This window comes from Oratosquilla oratoria, chromosome 22, assembly GCF_046742065.1.
Source record: "Oratosquilla oratoria isolate Oo_2021 chromosome 22, ASM4674206v1, whole genome shotgun sequence".
In the NCBI taxonomy this organism is placed as follows: Eukaryota; Metazoa; Arthropoda; class Malacostraca; order Stomatopoda; family Squillidae; genus Oratosquilla; species Oratosquilla oratoria.
In genome coordinates, this window is record NC_134798.1 from 50,212,738 (window position 1) to 50,230,215 (window position 17,478).

General features: G+C 49.7%; 1 protein-coding gene across 1 annotated transcript in view; it reads right to left on the minus strand.

The window, feature by feature from the left end:
* Window positions 1–265: 265 nt before the first annotated feature.
* LOC143037385 (neural cell adhesion molecule 2-like) overlaps window positions 266–17,478 on the minus strand; it is a 58,419-nt gene continuing 41,206 nt past the window's right edge. The window contains exons 11-17 of the mRNA XM_076205522.1: window positions 15,148–15,310; window positions 10,682–10,818; window positions 6,686–6,798; window positions 6,164–6,347; window positions 5,014–5,211; window positions 4,405–4,526; window positions 266–2,371 (exon numbers count right to left, since the gene is read on the minus strand). Coding sequence (XP_076061637.1) covers window positions 2,054–2,371; window positions 4,405–4,526; window positions 5,014–5,211; window positions 6,164–6,347; window positions 6,686–6,798; window positions 10,682–10,818; window positions 15,148–15,310 — 1,235 coding nt within the window. The 3' untranslated portion in view covers window positions 266–2,053. The remainder of the gene's footprint in view (window positions 2,372–4,404; window positions 4,527–5,013; window positions 5,212–6,163; window positions 6,348–6,685; window positions 6,799–10,681; window positions 10,819–15,147; window positions 15,311–17,478) is intronic.

Consider the following 17,478-nt stretch of genomic DNA (forward strand, 5'->3'; position numbering starts at 1 on the left):
TTATGTGTGTGTGCGTATGTGTGTATGTATGCGTGCGTATATGTATTTATGTGTGTTTATGTATGCATGTATTTGAGTGTGTGTGTGAGTGTGCGTGTGTGTATGTGTTTGTACGTGTGTGTATATATGTGAATGTACTTTGTGTGTGTGTGTGCGTGTGTGTGTGTGTGTGTGTGCGTGCGCGTGTGTGTGCGTGTATGTATATATTTGTGTGTGTGTGTGTGTGTGTGTGTGTGTGTGCGTGTGTGTGTGTGTGCGTGTGTGCGTGTATGTATATATTTGTGTGTGTGTGTTTACATTGACATTCGTGTGGGGAAAGACTTCACGCATGCGCAGACCTCTTCCGCTTGATGACATTAAGTGTCGCATTGTATAGCTTGCCCCTCAAACGGCAGATGATTTCATTAACAAATTGAATATTATCATCTGACGCCTGCCAGTGGCATGCATGCAGTGCTGCACGGTATTTGAAGAATTTTCAAATCACATTCCGTGTACAATAGATTGATGGTATGAAAAATATAATAATAATAATAATAATAATAAAATAATAATAATAATAATTAATAATAATATTTACAATATGTAGCACACTTCCCCTCTCATAAAAGTTAGTTAACTTCCCCTTCCTTTCCCCTCCTTTTGGCACCTTCCAGATAGTGACGTCATAGTGACGTCAACGTGATGACGCCATGTCGCTCCCTGTGTAAAGTTAGTACACATTGCCTTTACAACACTGAAGTAAAACACCAATTTTTGAAATGTCATTTTTTTTTCTATTTTCTGATAATTATCTGTTGTCTGTAAGTTCAAACGCATAAACACGAAACGAAAATTTTTCTATGTATTCTTCCATGTGAATATATGTTCTTATTTTCTTCAATATTTTCAGACACAAAACGTCTGTTTTCGAAGACAGATTCTGCTCATGTCAGGCTTGAGAATCTTGTGGGGGGGCTGGATTGGAGGGGGGGGGGCTCTAAAAGCCCCTTCCCTTCCCCCAACACAGCCACCTTGTTGAGTGGGCTGTCAAGACATCCCCGATCCCCACCAGGAACCACATACTTCTCGTCGAAGTTTTTGAATTGGGTTTTATTTCAAGGCATCATTTGGACAGCGAGACCTCTTGCGTTGATGGTTTGTCAACACGGTGTGAGTTCCCACGGTTTCCGGTTATGCATTGGGTCTTACATGGATCAAGTATGATCGGTGCCTCTGCCTCCACCCCCAACAGGAACTGATCTCTTGTTTTCTTGTTCCCTATAGTCGCTTGTTTTCGGTCACCTGAGAGTGTGTGTGTGTGTGTGTGTGTGTGTGTGTGTGTGTGTGTGTGTGTGTGTGTGTGTGTGTGTGTGTGTGTGTGTGTGTGTGTGTGTGTGTGTGTGTGTGTGTGTGTGTGTGTGTGTGTGACGCGTTCGCTCGTTTTATGCGGTTCCGCTTTTACGTGGTTTTGCTCTTACGCGGGTTCGCTTTTGCGCGGTTTCACTTTTACGCGGTTTCGCTTTTACTTGGTTTCACTTTTGAGTGGTTTCGCTCTTACACGGTTTCACTTTTACGCGGTTTCTTTTTTACTAGGTTTCACTTTTTGGGCGGTTTCGTTTTTACGCGGCTTCACTTTTACCTGGTTTCGTTTTTACGCGGTTTCACTTTTCCGCGGTTTCACTTTTACCTGGTTTCGTTTTTACGCGGCTTCACTTTTACACGACATGGTCGTAAAACAGGCATGAGGGACACTTAAACGTTCGAAACGTTGACGAAGAATGTCATGACGCCAAAAAATGTTTACGACTCGGAGGAATCCACTCGTTTTCTTAAGCGCTGAGGCTGCCACGTCGCCTTATACACATGAGGTACCCACTTTTACAAAGTAGACACAAACCCCTTTAAGTCTGTGCAGCCGGCAACGTTCCTCCTCACGCCTCAGAACACGTGACTCCGGTTTCTTAAGCGGGTAACCCAGTGGGTTGCAGTAGGAAAAGATCACGACGAAACTACAAAAAAAAAAAAAAAAAAAGGAAGAAAAAATAAAAATAAACACACTAAAAAATCAAAACTACAGAGAACTTTCCGAGCGGCCAAAAATCGTCGGAAATTTAAGTCCTTTGGATTTTCTTCTTTCCGGAGGTTCTCCACCTTCAGGAGACGTCGCCGAAGAAGAACCACCACCTCCTCCTCCTCCTCCTCCTCCTGCTCCTCCCGCCGACGCTGAGATCTCTCCCCTACAGGAGATCTCGTCTTTCTTGGTCTTGGTGCTGCTGAAGAGGAGCTTGGAAGGTCTAAAGGTCTTTTCCGAAGACTCCTTCGGCGAGGTGTCCGACCTGGAGGAGACTGCGGACGTTGGAGAGAGATCCTGGCTGACTAGTGAGGTCATCTGGAGGAAGGGATAATGGATGGTTAGACGCCAGATAGGGGAGAGATTGAGATTGAGAGAGATTGAGAGAGGTTGAGACAGATTGAGAGAGGTTGAGACAGATTGAGAGAGGTTGAGACAGATTGAGATTGAGAGATAGATTGTGGGAGAGATATTGAGAGATTGGGAGGGAGAGATTGAGAATTTGAGATATTGATAGATTGAGAGGGATAGAGATTGAGAGAGAAATTGAGAAATTGGGAGATATAGAGATTGAGGGGGAGAGATAGATTGAGAGAGACAGATTGTGGGATAGATATACTGAGAGATAGATTAGGAGAGATTGAGAGGGATTGGGAGAGATTGAGAGATAGAGAGGGATTGGGAGAGAGTGAGAATTTGAGAGATTGAGAAATATTTAGAGAGATAGAGTTTGATCGAGAGATTGAGATAGATTGAGAAAGGGACATAGATTGGGATAGAGATTGAGAGATAAAGATAGAGAGATAAAGATAGAGAGATTAAGAGATAAATAGAGATTGAGAGAAAGTGAGATTGAGAGAGATTCAGAAAGCGAAATAGATTGAGGGAGATTGATTTAGATATTGAGAGATAAAGAGATAGAAAGATTGAGTTTGAGATACTCTCTTTCAAGCTCTCCCTCTATCTCTATCAATCTCTCTATCTCTTTCAAGATTGAGAGAGAGCGACTGAGAAAGATAGATTGAGAGCGAGAGATTGAGAGAGAGAGAGAGAGAGAGAGAGAGAGAGAGAGGGAGAGAGAGAGAGAGAGAGAGACACACACCATTCGAATGTGAAATGAGAACGAAACCTTTTACTCCACCACCATCACTACTATCGTTTGAAGTAATTACTCTCTGGTCTGTGGTAATGGTTTTATAGCATGATGCTAAAGGGATTATTACCCCTTATTACCTCAAGGATGAGGGTAATTATTGAATCAAGTGTTGGGTAGAAGTCAAATGTAATATACAATAGAATGATTTGATGCACAACATATAGGATAGAGCATGTTGAAATCTGGTCATGTTAACAATTTGAAAGGTTTCAGGTTTGTGATTTAAATAGTTTAACAATTACTATGATGGTTATTTAGGTATACCTTATCTCTATACTATACCTAAACTGTTGACTTATATCTTTATATTGAACTTGTATATTTTTGGGGGGTGGGAAGGAAATTCATTGGTAAACACGCCAATTATGTACGAAAAATTAAATGACCGCCTCATGAATGAAACAACAATAGTATGTGTATATACTAATAAAATAATTCCTGTTAATATCTAAATCGGATCAGTAACAGGAAATCCCTCGAGGGGCCCCTGATTGGCTGAGAGAGTGGTGACGTCAGGACAACGGAGACGACTGATTGGCCAAGAGCGGTGGCGTCATGGCAACAGAGACGACTGATTGGCTGAGAGCGGGACGTCCGCAAACCTCCGAGGAAGCCTCTGAAAACTTCTGAGGAGCCCCTTGGGAGCCCTTGGATAGTCTCTGGGGAACTTCTGGGAATCCCTGTGGAACCCTCTGGGAACTCCTGAGGAGCCGAAGGCGCCTACGAGCGAAGTGAGCTTACTCGGAAAGTCGAGCCCCCGCGTAGCGGTGTCGGGCGCAGCCCGTTGCTCGTTATTATTATAAAAAAGAAAGATCACAGATTTTATTTACATTTCCTACATATCAATCACCCATGAGTAATAATCTAAATAATATCCCAACAAAATTAGTACTTGTACTAACATATGTACTACTGATAATTACAACAACGTACATCTGCTTACATAACATGCAATGGTTCTCGTAGACCGACGTCCGAGAGAGTTATCTTCCTACCGTCAATCACCCATCCCCTCACCTCTATCTACAGGTGCAGCCCCAAGGGGCTGTCAATCGGTCACCAGAACTATCCAAGATCTCTGAATCAATGATGATAAATTTTCACCTAAATTTTCCACATCAGGAGAGGTGACAATTGGGTATTACGTGACCATCTCCACCTCCCCCACTTCCTTCCCCTCGTTAAGTCGTCTCACCTGCAGATGCTGTGTTGGTTGCCCTCTGTACCGTCCTGAGGAGTCATAGATGGAGTGACTCAGAACACCGTTAAACCTCTGAGTCGCTGCTTCGTCGACCACAGAGTCACTCGGCTTGTTGGCTGAGAGTCAGAAGAAGAAGAAGAAGAAGCCTCTGTTAAATGGAAGCCCAAGTAGAGGAATGATGGATTGTGTGTTCCAAGATTCCCCAACCCTTACCCCTCCCTGTCCCCTCCTAAGTGCATTCCAGTTATGGGAAGGCGAAGAGTAGAGTATATCTCCTTTTCCGGTGGCGAGGCGTTTCCCCTCCCACTATTGATCACGAAAATATGTTTTCATTAAATGAAATGTGTCCAAAGCTCATAATAGTGTGTGTGTGTGTGTGTGTGTGTGTGTGTGTGTGTGTGTGTGTGTGTGTGTGTGTGTGTGTGTGTGTGTGTGTGTGTGTGTGTGTGTGTGTAAAAGATAAAGAGACATAGAAACATTGACAAAGAGACAATGACAGGAGATATAGATATGAGACATAGAAGGGGACAGACAGATAGTCAAAAAGACAAAGTGCTACGACCCAGTCTTCTCTGTGGCATACTGGTCACCTTTCTTGCTCACCTATGAGATCCGGGTTCTTGTCCTTGCGACCCAGCGTAGCCAGGACTGTCGAGGGAGGTTCGGCGTCTGTCCCTCCCGACCTCGCTCTCAGAACGCACCAGCTAACTAAGAGGAGGAGTCCAACAGCTCCGACAATAGACCCCACAGCCACACCCACGGCCCAGGCCACCTGGCTCGGGGCGACACGGGAGGGTAAGCCTGAAAGGTGGGGAATCAGTTATCTTGATACCATTTTGTGTTTGGTCTTTGTATTATCCACTATTGTGGTCATCTGGGTTTTGATAGTGTATCAATGTGATGCTGCTTTTTCTCACCACATATGCACATATACATGCACTCATATTCTTCTGTATGATACATATATAGGACCTCGTGCATCTGATAAGGATGCGAGAGCAGTAAGAAAGTTGAGATTTGATGACACTGCTGCGAAACGTAGCAATAGCATAACACAATTTGTGTAGATCCTCTCACTTAAGCATAACATTTGTAAACTCTTCCCACAAAAACAAAATCTCTTTGGGTCCATTCAATAGATGCACTACATGCTTACCAACTATTAGTTTTGAGGGCTTGGCGTATTACTGAACGGTCGAAATTTCCATGTCAATAGTGTCGCATAAGCTGATTAACTACTCTCACTAATAGACGTCCTTTGAAATCCTCTCACAAAAAATATCTTTCGGTGCATCTAATAGATGGCACCACAAACTAACCTAATAAAAAAAACTCATTAATTTAGTTTTGAGGAGCAAGTGACACTCCTATAGGTAAAAATGTCCATGTCAATAGCGCCGCATAAGCTGAGTCGCTCTCACTAATAGACATCCTTTGGCGGGCTTTTGTAATCTCCTCCCACAAAAAATATATTTCGGTGCATTTAATAGATGGCACCACAAGCTTACCTGATAAAAAAAAATATTAGTTTTGAGGAGTGATAGCGACACTCCTATAAGTGAAAATGTCCATGTCAATAGCGTCGCATAAGCCGAGTCCCTCTCACTAATAGACGTCCTTTGGCGAGCTTTCGTAAACAACTCCCACAAAAAATAGCTTTAGATGCATTCAATAGATAACACCACATGCTACCCTAATAACTCATTATTTTCGAGGGCTCCTGTTCTTCCTCCTCATTCTCTTTGGGACTTACTTTTATGCATCTCGGCCTCTTTGTGTGTGATGAATCTGAGTCTCCTCGGAGGAGATGATCCTCGAGGATTGAAAGCGACAACAGCCACACGGTAAAGCGTTCCTGGACTGAGGCGTTGCAACTGAAACTTAGGTGAATCCTTTGAAGTCATGTTGTGGACGACATGACTCGTGCTCTCTCGTACCTGCAATAAAAGAAAACATACTTTGATAAGGGGTAACTAAAATATTTTGGAATGTTGTTTCCTTTATTGTCGTTTTCCCATTATTACTAAAAGTATAGACACGCACGACAGAAAATAAAGAATTCCAAATCGATTTCTATATGAAGTTATACGATTATAGACATATAACGTGTGAAAAACGTTTTCGAAAGAAAACGGATATAGATAAAAATCCATTACTTACAAACAAGAAAACGAGTATAGAGAGAATTATTAATATGTGAGAAATGTATATGGAAGACGTACCGAAATAAATAAATAAATAAACTAAATAAATTAAATAGATAAATAGATTTTACCTGGACCATAAATGACTGGGGAAGACCTCCATTGAACCTAGGTCTGCAGGCGATGGCAGCAGAGTGTGACGTCACGTTGAACACTGAACAGTTCACCACGGACTCGGGGGGACCTGGTGAAGTTGAGTATATACATACATTACATACCTCCATATATACACCCAAACCTCCATAAAAACAGTGGGAAAGAGAGAATGGTCTTGCCTCTTCCTCCTCCTCCTCCTCCTCCTCCTACCTCTTCCTCCACGACTTCCATCTTTTCCTCCTCACACACACACACCTCTGTCCTCACTTTCCTCCTTCTCTTTCCTCTTCCTCTGCACATTTCTCTTCTTCCTCCACACCCTGCACCTCTTCCCATTCCTCCTCCTCCTCCTCCTCCTCTCTCCCTCTCCTTCTTCACCGGATGGTGCTTTTTCTTGTGTTTTTGTTGTCGTTAAACGATTTTATTCACTCTTATAGCACTCTCTTGGCATCAAAGACATTCAATCACCGCATACCCCCATTATCCCAAAGCCCATCACCCGACGCACCCATTACCGCCACACACTCGTTACTCCCACGGCCCCATTATCCCCATTGACCCATTACTCCAGCACTTTAATTACCCCATACCCTCATTACCACAACACCCCCAGAAGTGAAAAATGGGAGAAAAGGTCCAATTTTGGAGGGGCGCCACCGACACGCCCTTGGGCCCAGAAGGCTCCTCGCGTCTAACTCGCCGTCCACTGTGCCCTTTGGGCTAAGGTTGGGCCAAATCGGTAACCTGCCGATTTTGGGCAAAATCCATGATTTTTTTTTTTTTTTTTATCACCATCTCACCCATAGGTCGAGGGATCCCACACCTCTATTATCCACACACACCCATTACTCCATACCTCACTTCTCAGGACTATTCTCTATTCTATGGTGGGGAGGTGGAATAATGGGGGAAAGAGAGTAGGAAGGAGAAAGGGGGGAGTAAGGGAGAGTGGAGGGAGGGAGAGGGAGTAGGGGAGGAAGGGGGAGTGGGGGAGTAGGGGAGGAAGGGGGAGTGGGGGAGTAGGGGAGGAAGGGGGAGTAGGGGAGGAAGGGGGAGTAGGGGAGGAAGGGGGAGTAGGGGAGGAAGGGGGAGTAGGGGAGGAAGGGGGAGTAGGGGAGGAAGGGGGAGTAGGGGAGGAAGGGGGAGTAGGGGAGTAGGGGAAGAAGGGGGAGTAGGGGAGGAAGGGGGAGTAGGGGAGGAAGGGGGAGTAGGGGAAGAAGGGGGAGTGGGGGAGTGGGGGGGAGTGAGTGAGTGGGAGGGAGGAAGGGAGGGAGAGGGAGGGAGGAAGGGAGAGGGAGGGAGGAAGGGAGTGGGAGGGAGGAAGGGAGTGGGAGGGAGGAAGGGAGTGGGAGGGAGGAAGGGAGTGGGAGGGAGGAGGGGAGGGGAGGGAGTAAGGGGGAGTGGGAGGGGAGGGAGAAAGGGGGAGTGGGAGGGAGGAAGGGGGAGTGGGAGGGAGGAAGGGGAGTGGGAGGGAGGAAGGGGTGAGAGAGAGGGAGGAAGGGGGTGGGAGGGAGGAAGGGAGTGGGAGAGAAGGAGGAAGGGGGAGTGGGGGAGGGAAGGGGGAGTGGGGGAGGGACGGGGGAGTGGGAGGGAAGGGGGAGTGGGGGGAGGGAAAGGGTGAGTGGGGGAGGGAAAGGGGGAGTGGGAGGGGAAGGGGGAGTGGGGATAGTGAGGGAGGAAGGGGGAGTGAGGGAGGAAGGGGGAGTGGGGGGGAGTGAGGGAGGAAGGGGGAGTGGGGGGGAGTGAGGGAGGAAGGGGGAGTGGGGGGGAGTGAGGGAGGAAGGGGGAGTGGGGGGGAGTGAGGGAGGAAGGGGGAGTGGGGGGAGTGAGGGAGGAAGGGGGAGTGAGGGAGGAAGGGGGAGTGAGGGAGGAAGGGGGAGTGGGGGGAGTGAGGGAGGAAGGGTGAGAGCGGGGAGTGAGGGAGGAAGGGGGAGTGGGGGAGTGAGGGGGGGGGGGGGGGTGGGGGGAGTGAGGGAGGAAGGGGGGGAGGGGGGAGTGAGGGAGGAAGGGGGGAGGGGGGGGAGTGAGGGAGGAAGGGGGAGTGGGGGGGAGTGAGGGGGAAGGGGGAGTGGGGGGAGTGGGGAGGAAGGGGGTGAGGGAGGAGGGGGAGTGGGGGGGGGGGTGAGGGAGGGGGGGGGGGGGGAGTGGGGAGGAAGGGGAGTGGGGGGGGTGAGGGAGGAAGGGGGGAGTGGGGGGGAGTGAGGGGAAGGGGGGGGGGGGGAGTGAGGGAGGGGGGGAGTGGGGGGGAGTGAGGGAGGGAGGGGGAGTGAGGGAGGGGGGGGGAGGGGGGGGGGGGGGGGGGGAGGGGGGGTGAGGGGGGGGGTGGGGGGAAGGGGGGGGGGGGGGGGGGGGGGGTGGGGGGAGGGGGGGGAGTGGGGGGAGTGAGGGGGGGGGAGTGGGGGGGGAGGGAGGAAGGGGGGGGGGGGGGGTGAGGGGGGGGGGGAGTGGGGGGGGTGGAGGGAGGGGGGGGGTGGGGGGAGTGAGGGAGGAAGGGGGAGGGGGGGGGGGGGGGGGGGTGGGGGGGGGGGGGGGGGGAGTGGGGGGGGTGAGGGAGGGGGGGGAGTGGGGGGGGTGAGGGGGGGGGGAGTGGGGGGGAGTGAGGGGGGGAGTGAGGGGGGGAGTGAGGGAGGGAGGAAGGGGGAGTGAGTGAGGGAGGAAGGGGGAGTGGGGGGAGTGAGGGAGGAAGGGGGAGTGGGGGGAGTGGGGGGGAGGGAGGGAGGAAGGGGGAGTGGGGGAGTGGGGAGAGGGGGAGTGAGGGAGGTAGGGGGGAGTGGGGGAGTGGGGGGGAGTGGGGGAGGGGGGGAGTGAGGGAGAGTGGGAGTGAGGGAGGAAGGGGGAGTGAGGGAGGAAGGGGGAGTGAGGGAGGAAGGGGGAGTGAGGGAGGAAGGGGGAGTGGGGGAGGAAGGGGGAGTGGGGGAGTAGGGGGGAGTAGGAAAGGGAGTGGGGGAGTAGGAAAGGGAGTGGGGGAGTAGGACAGGGAGTGGGGGAGTAGGACAGGGAGTGGGGGAGTAGGAAAGGGAGTGGGGGAGTAGGAAAGGGAGTGGGGGAGTAGGAAAGGGAGTGGGGGAGTAGGAAAGGGAGTGGGGGAGTAGGAAAGGGAGTGGGGGAGTAGGAAAGGGAGTGGGGGAGTAGGAAAGGGAGTGGGGGAGTAGGAAAGGGAGTGGGGGGAGTAGGAAAGGGAGTGGGGGAGTAGGAAAGGGAGTGGGGGAGTAGGAAAGGGAGTGGGGGAGTAGGAAAGGGAGTGGGGGAGTAGGAAAGGGAGTGGGGGAGTAGGAAAGGGAGTGGGGGAGTAGGAAAGGGAGTGGGAGACAGAGACAGAGGTGAGAGTCGCTGGTAAGAGTCAGTGTCAGTGGGAGTCAGTGTCAGTGGGAGTCAGTGTCAGTGGGAGTCAGTGTCAGTGGGAGTCAGTGTCAGTGGGAGTCAGTGTCAGTGGGAGTCAGTGTCAGTGGGAGTCAGTGTCAGTGGGAGTCAGTGTCAGTGGGAGTCAGTGTCTGTCAGTGTCAGTCAGTGTCTGTCAGTGTCAGTCAGTGTCAGTGGGAGTCAGTGTCAGTGGGAGTCAGTGTCAGTGGGAGTCAGTGTCAGTGGGAGTCAGTGTCAGTGGGAGTCAGTGTCAGTGGGAGTCAGTGTCAGTGGGAGTCAGTGTCAGTGGGAGTCAGTGTCAGTGGGAGTCAGTGTCAGTGGGAGTCAGTGTCAGTGGGGAGTAGGAAAGGGAGTGGGTGGTAGGAAAGGGAGTGGGGGAGTAGGGGGTGGTAGGAAAGGGAGTGGGGGAGTAGGAAAGGGAGTGGGTGGTAGGAAAGGGAGTGGGGGAGTAGGAAAGGGAGTGGGTGGTAGGAAAGGGAGTGGGGGAGTAGGAAAGGGAGTGGGGGAGTAGGAAAGGGAGTGGGGGAGTAGGAAAGGGAGTGGTGGAGTAGGAAAGGGAGTGGGTGGTAGGAAAGGGAGTGGGGGAGTAGGGGGAGTCCCAGTCTCCTCACCTGCAGAGACGATGTTGAAGACACAGGGACGGAGTTGAGTCCCGACGGTGTTTGTGGCGTAGCACAGAAGGCGTCCGAAGTCGTTCTCGGACATGGGCTTGTACGACAAGGTCGACGAGAGCCCCTCGTGGCTGTACCTGCGGGAGAGTCACTGGTGAGAGTCACTGGTGAGAGTCACTGGTGAGAGTCACTGGCGAGAGTCACTGGCGAGAGTCACTGGCGAGAGTCACTGGCGAGAGTCACTGGCGAGAGTCACTGGTCAAAGAGTCAGATGTACTGATGGGAGTCAAAGGTGGGAGAGTCACTGGTGATAGTTACTGGTCAAAGAGAGTCACTGGTGGGGACGTTACTGGTGAGAGTCACTGGTGAAAGTCACTGGTGAGAGTTATTAGTCAGAGAGTCAGAGGGACTGATGGGAGAGAGTCACTGGTGAAAGAGCCAATAGAATCACTGGTGAAAGAGCCAATAGAATCACTGGTGAAAGAGCCAATAGAGTCACTGGTGAAAGAGCCAATAGAGTCACTGGTGAAAGAGCCAATAGAGTCACTGGTGAAAGAGCCAATAGAGTCACTGGTGAAAGAGCCAATAGAGTCACTGGTGAAAGAGCCAATAGAGTCACTGGTGAAAGAGCCAATAGAGTCACTGGTGAAAGAGCCAATAGAGTCACTGGTGAAAGAGCCAATAGAGTCACTGGTGAAAGAGCCAATAGAGTCACTGGTGAAAGAGCCAATAGAGTCACTGGTGAAAGAGCCAATAGAGTCACTGGTGAAAGAGCCAATAGAGTCACTGGTGAAAGAGCCAATAGAGTCACTGGTGAAAGAGCCAATAGAGTCACTGGTGAAAGAGCCAATAGAGTCACTGGTGAAAGAGCCAATAGAGTCACTGGTGAACGAGCCAATCGAGTCACTGGTGAAAGAGCCAATAGAGTCACTGGTGAAAGAGCCAATAGAGTCACTGGTGAAAGAGCCAATAGAGTCACTGGTGAAAGAGCCAATAGAGTCACTGGTGAAAGAGCCAATAGAGTCACTGGTGAAAGAGCCAATAGAGTCACTGGTGAAAGAGCCAATAGAGTCACTGGTGAAAGAGCCAAAAGAGTCACTGGTGAAAGAGCCAATAGAGTCACTGGTGAAAGAGCCAATAGAGTCACTGGTGAAAGAGCCAATAGAGTCACTGGTGAAAGAGCCAATAGAGTCACTGGTGAAAGAGCCAATAGAGTCACTGGTGAAAGAGCCAATAGAGTCACTGATGAGAATTATTGAGAGTTAATGGTCAAAAAGAGAGTCACTGCTGAGAGTTATTGAGAGTTAATGGTCAAAAAGAGAGTCACTGATGAGAGTTATTGAGAGTTACTGGTCAAAAAGAGTCAGAGTCACTGATGGGATCCATTGGTGGGTAAGAGTCACTGGATAGTCACTGGTGACAGATATTACTCAAAGAGTCATTGTCACTGGTGGGAATCAGTGGTGAGTCAGTGGTGAGATTTACTGGTCAATGAGAGAATCAGAAACACTGAGTCACTAGTGAGTTACTGGTAGGAGTCACTGGTGAGTTACTGGTAGGAGTCACTGGTGAGTTACTGGTAGGAGTCACTGGTGAGTTACTGGTAGGAGTCACTGGTGAGTTACTGGTAGGAGTCACTGGTGAGTTACTGGTAGGAGTCACTGGTAGGAGTCACTGGTGAGTTACTGGTCAAAAAGAGAGTCACATTCATTGGTAATCACTGATGGGAGTCACTTGTAAAAAAGTCAATGGTAAGAGTCACTGGTGAGTGGTGAGAGTTACTGGTGAGAGTCAGTAACTGGTGGGAGTCAATAGTGGGAGTCACTGGTGAGTCAATAGTAAGAGACAGTGGTCAAAAAGAGAGTCAGTAGTGATAATTACTGGTGACAGTTACTAGCCAAAAAGAGTCAGTGGTGAGTTACTACTCAAAGAGAGTCGGTGGTGAGTTATCAGTTAAAGAGTCAGAGTCAGTGGTAAGTTACAATCAGAGTCAGTGGTGAGTTGCTAGTCAAAGAGTCAGAGACATTGACGGGAGTCACTGGTGTGAGAGTCAATGGTGAGAGTTACTGGTCAAAGAGAGTCACCTACGGGTGAGTCACTGGTGAGAGTCATTGGTCAAAGAGAGTCACTGGTCAAAGAGAGTCACCTGTGGGTGAGTCACTGGTCAAAGAGTCAGAGTCACTGGTGAGAGTCACTGGTGGGACTCACTAGTGGAAAAGTCAATGGTGAATTACTAGTCAAAAAGTCACATTCACTGTTGGGAGAGTCACTGATGCGAATCAATGGTGAGAGTTATTGGTGAGTTACTGGTCAGACAGTCACTGGTGGGAGAGTCAATGGTGAGTCACTGGCGTCACTGGTGAGAGTTATTGGTCAATGAGAGTGTGAGAGCCACTGATGGAAGTCAGTAGTGGGAGTCAATGGTGGGAGAAAACCAATGGAGTGTTACTGGTAAGAGACAGAGGTGAGAGTCGCTGGTAAGAGTCAGTGGGAGTCACTGGTGAGAGACAATGGTGAGAGTTACTGGCCAAAGAGTCAGAAATACTGGTGGGAGTCACTGTTGGGAGAGAGTCACTGGTGAGATTTACTGGTGGATTACTAGTCAAAATGAGTCACTGGGAGTTACTGGTGGGAGAGAGTCACTGGTGGGAGAGAGTCGCTGGTGAGAGAGTCGCTGGTGAGAGAGTCGCTGGTGAGAGAGTCGCTGGTGAGAGAGTCGCTGGTGAGAGAGTCGCTGGTGAGAGTCGCTGGTGAGAGAGCCAGTGGTGAGTCACTAGTGAGAGTTACTGTTAAGTTTCTGGTCAAAGAATGAGAGTTACTGGCGAGAGTTATTGGTGAGTTACTAGTGGGAGTTAATGGTGAGTTACTGGTGGGAGTTAATGGTCAAAGAGTGTCAGAGTCACTGATAGGAATTAATTATGGGAGAGTCAGTGGTGAGATTTGAAAGAGTTACTAGTCAAAGATAGTCAGGGACTATTGGGAGTCACTGGTGAGAGTCATTGGTGAGAGTTACTGGCCAAAGAGTCAGACACACGGAGTCACTGGTGGGAGAAAGCCACTGGTGAGAGAAACAATGGTGAGTTACTGGTCAAAGAGAGTCAGTCACTGGTTGGAGTCACTGGTTACTGGTTGGAGTCACTGGTTACTGGTCAAAGAGAGTCAGTCACTGGTTGGAGTCACTGGTTACTGGTCAAAGAGAGTCAGTCACTGGTTGGAGTCACTGGTTACTGGTCAAAGAGAGTCAGTCACTGGTTACTGGTCAAAGAGTCAGTCACTGGTTGGAGTCACTGGTTACTGGTCAGAGTCAGTCACTGGGAGTCACTGGGAGTCACTGGTTACTGGTCAAAGAGTCAGTCACTGGGAGTCACTGGGAGTCACTAGTGAGTCAAGTGAGAGTCAATGGTGAGGGAGTCACTGGTGAGTTACTGGTCAAAGAGAGTCAGTCAATGGTTGGAGTCACTGGTTACTGGTCAAAGAGTCAGTCAATGGTTGGAGTCACTGGTTACTGGTCAAAGAGTCAGTCAATGGTTGGAGTCACTGGTTACTGGTCAAAGAGTCAGTCAATGGTTGGAGTCACTGGTTACTGGTCAAAGAGTCAGTCAATGGTTGGAGTCACAGGTTACTGGTCAGTCAGTCACTGGAAGTCACTAGTGAGTCAATAGTGAGAGTCAATGGTTAGGGAGTCACTGGTGAGTTTTTGGTCAAAGAGAGTCAGTCACTGGGAGTTACTAGCGAGTCAATAGTGAGAGTCAATGGTGAGGGAGTCACTGGTGAGTTTTTGGTTAAAAAAGTCAGTCACTGGTGAGTCACTGGTCAAAGAGAGAGTCAGTCACTGGTGAGTTACTGGTAAAAGAATAAGAGTCACTGACGAGTCACTGGCGAGTCAGAGTCATTGGTGGAAGAATCAGTGGTGAAAGTTACTGGTGAGTTACTAGTCGAAGAGTCAGACACTGCTATGACCCAAGCTCAAAAGTGTCCTTAGTGTGACCTAAGCTAAACAGTGACCTTACTATGACCCAAGGTCAACAGTGACCTTACTATCACCCAGGGTCAACAGTGACCTTACTATGACCCAAGGACAACAATGACCTTACTATGACCCAGGGTCAACAGTGATCTTACTATGACCTTACAAGGTCAACAGTGATCTCTTTTGATGGCCAAAAGTTAACAGTGACCTTGATTTGACCCAAGGTCAACAGTGAATGGTCTTACTTTGACCCAAGGCCAACAGTAACACAGTAAAGGACCTTACTAAAGCCAAGGTCAACAGTGACCTTAAATGACCCCAGATCAACAATGTCGTTGCTATGACCTCAACAGTGAATGTCTTTCATATGTGTCAAGATCAACATTAAATGACTTTAAGATGACCCAAGGTCAAACGATGACTTTAAGATGACCCAAGGTCAAACGGTGACCTTACTATGACCCAAGGTCAAACGGTGACCTTACTCTGACCTTACCTGCGTTTGTCGACGACCTGGGGCTTATCCTTCGTCAGTGAGTTGCTAAAGGTCCACGTGAAGGTGACGTTGGATGGGTCGGCATCCACCTGGCACGTCACATTCAGGGGCTCGTAGAGTCCCACTCCGCGGAGAACGGGAGCCACCAAGCATCGGGGAGTGTCTGACAAAAGGGGAGGAGACTTTACAAAAGGGGAGGAGACTTTACAAAAGGGGAGGAGTCTTTACAAAAGGGGAGGAGTATTTGCAAAAAGGGGAGGAGTCTTTGCAAAAAGGGGAGGAGTCTTTGCAAAAAGGGGAGGAGTCTTTGCAAAAAGGGGAGGAGTCTTTGAAAAAAGGGGAGGAGTCTTTGCAAAAAGGGGAGGAGTCTTTGAAAAAAGGGTAGTACAAAAGGGGAGTACAAAAAGGGGAGGAGTCTTTACAAAAAGGGGAGGAGTCTACAAAAAGGGGAGGAGTCTTTACAAAATGGGGAGGAGTCTTTGCAAAATGGGGAGGAGTCTTTGCAAAATGGGGAGGAGTCTTTGCAAAATGGGGAGGAGTCTTTGCAAAATGGGGAGGAGTCTTTGCAAAATGGGGAGGAGTCTTTACAAAATGGGGAGGAGTCTTTACAAAATGGGGAGTACAAAAAGGGGAGGAGTCTTTACAAAAAGGGGACTCTTTACAAAAAGGGGAGGAGTCTTTACAAAAGGGGAGGAGTCTATACAAAAGGTCACATTCTCTTTTTTCATTCCTCCTTCCCTTCTCTACCCTCGTGTCATTCACTATGGCTCCTCTTTCCTCTCTCCTCCTTTCCCTTCCCTCTCTCCTCCTCTCCCTTCCTCTCTCCTCCTCTCCTGTACCTTTCTCTCTTTTTGTCCCTTACTCTCTCTCTCCCTGTCCCTTCCTCTCTTCTCCTGTCCTTTTCTCTCTCCCCTGTCCCTTTATCTCTCCTGTCTCCTTTTCTCTCCTTCCGTCCCTTTCTCCCTCCTTCCGTCCCTTTCTCTCTCCTTCCGTCTCTTTCTCTCTCTCCTGTCCTTTCCTCTTTCCCTGTCTCTCCTCTCCTCCTGACCCTTCCTCTTTCTCCTTGTCTATTTCTCCCCTTCACATTTCTCTCCCTCTCCTTTCTCTCATTCCCCTTTTTCTCCCTCTTTCTCTCCCTTTCCCCTCTCCTTTCTCTCCCTCTCCCTCTTTCCCTCTCCTTTCTCTCCTCACTACACTTTCTTTTCTCCATCTCTCTTCCTTGTCCTCCTCTCCCCTTTCTCCCGCCCTCTCCTCTTTTCTTTCTCCTTCTCTCTCATTTTCTTTCTCCTTCTCTCTCTCTCCTTTTCTTTCTACCTTTCTCTCCTTCCTCTCTCCCTCCTTCCCTTTTCCCTCTTTTCTTCCCTCCTCTCTTTTCTTCCCTCCTCTCTTTTCTTCCCTCCTCTCTTTTCTTCCCTTCTTCCCTCCTCTCTTTTCTTCCCTTCTTCCCTCCTCTCTTTTCTTCCCTTCTTCCCTCCTCTCTTTTCTTCCCTTCTTCCCTCCTCTCTTTTCTTCCCTTCTTCCCTCCTCTCTTTTCTTCCCTTCTTCCCTCCTCTCTTTTCTTCCCTCCTTCCCTCCTCTCTCCCTCCTTCCCTCCTCTCTCCCTCCTTCCCTCCTCTCTCCCTCCTTCCCTCCTCTCTCCCTCCTTCCCTCCTCTCTCCCTCCTCTCTTTTCTTCCCTCCTCTCTCCCTCCTCTCTTTTCTTCCCTCCTCTCTCCCTCCTTCCCTCCTCTCTACCTCCTTCACCCCCTCCCTCTCTCCCTCTTCCCTCCTCTACCTCCTTCCCTCCTCTCTTCCCTCCTCTCTTCCCTTTCCTCCTCTCTCTCTCCTTCCCTCCTCTCTCCCTCCGTCCTTCCCTATCTCCCTTCTTCCCTCCTCTCCCTCCTTCCCTCCTCTCTCCCTCCTTCCCTCCTCTCTCCCTCCTTCCCTCCTCTCTCCCTCCTTCCCTCCTCTCTCCCTCCTTCCCTCCTCTCTCCCTCCTTCCCTCCTCTCTCCCTCCTTCCCTCCTCTCTCCCTCCTTCCCTCCTCTCTCCCTCCTTCCCTCCTCTCTCCCTCCTTCCCTCCTCTCTCCCTCCTTCCCTCCTCTCTCCCTCCTTCCCTCCTCTCTCCCTCCTTCCCTCCTCTCTCCCTCCTTCCCTCCTCTCTCCCTCCTTCCCTCCTCTCTCTTTTCTTCCCTCCTCTCTCTTTTCTTCCCTCCTCTCTCTTTTCTTCCCTCCTCTCTCCTTTCTTCCCTCATTTCTCCCTCATTCCCTCATCTCCCCCTCGTTCCCTCATATCCCCCTCATTCCCTTCTTCTCTTCTCTCCCCTTCATTCCCTCCTCTCCCCCTCCTCTCC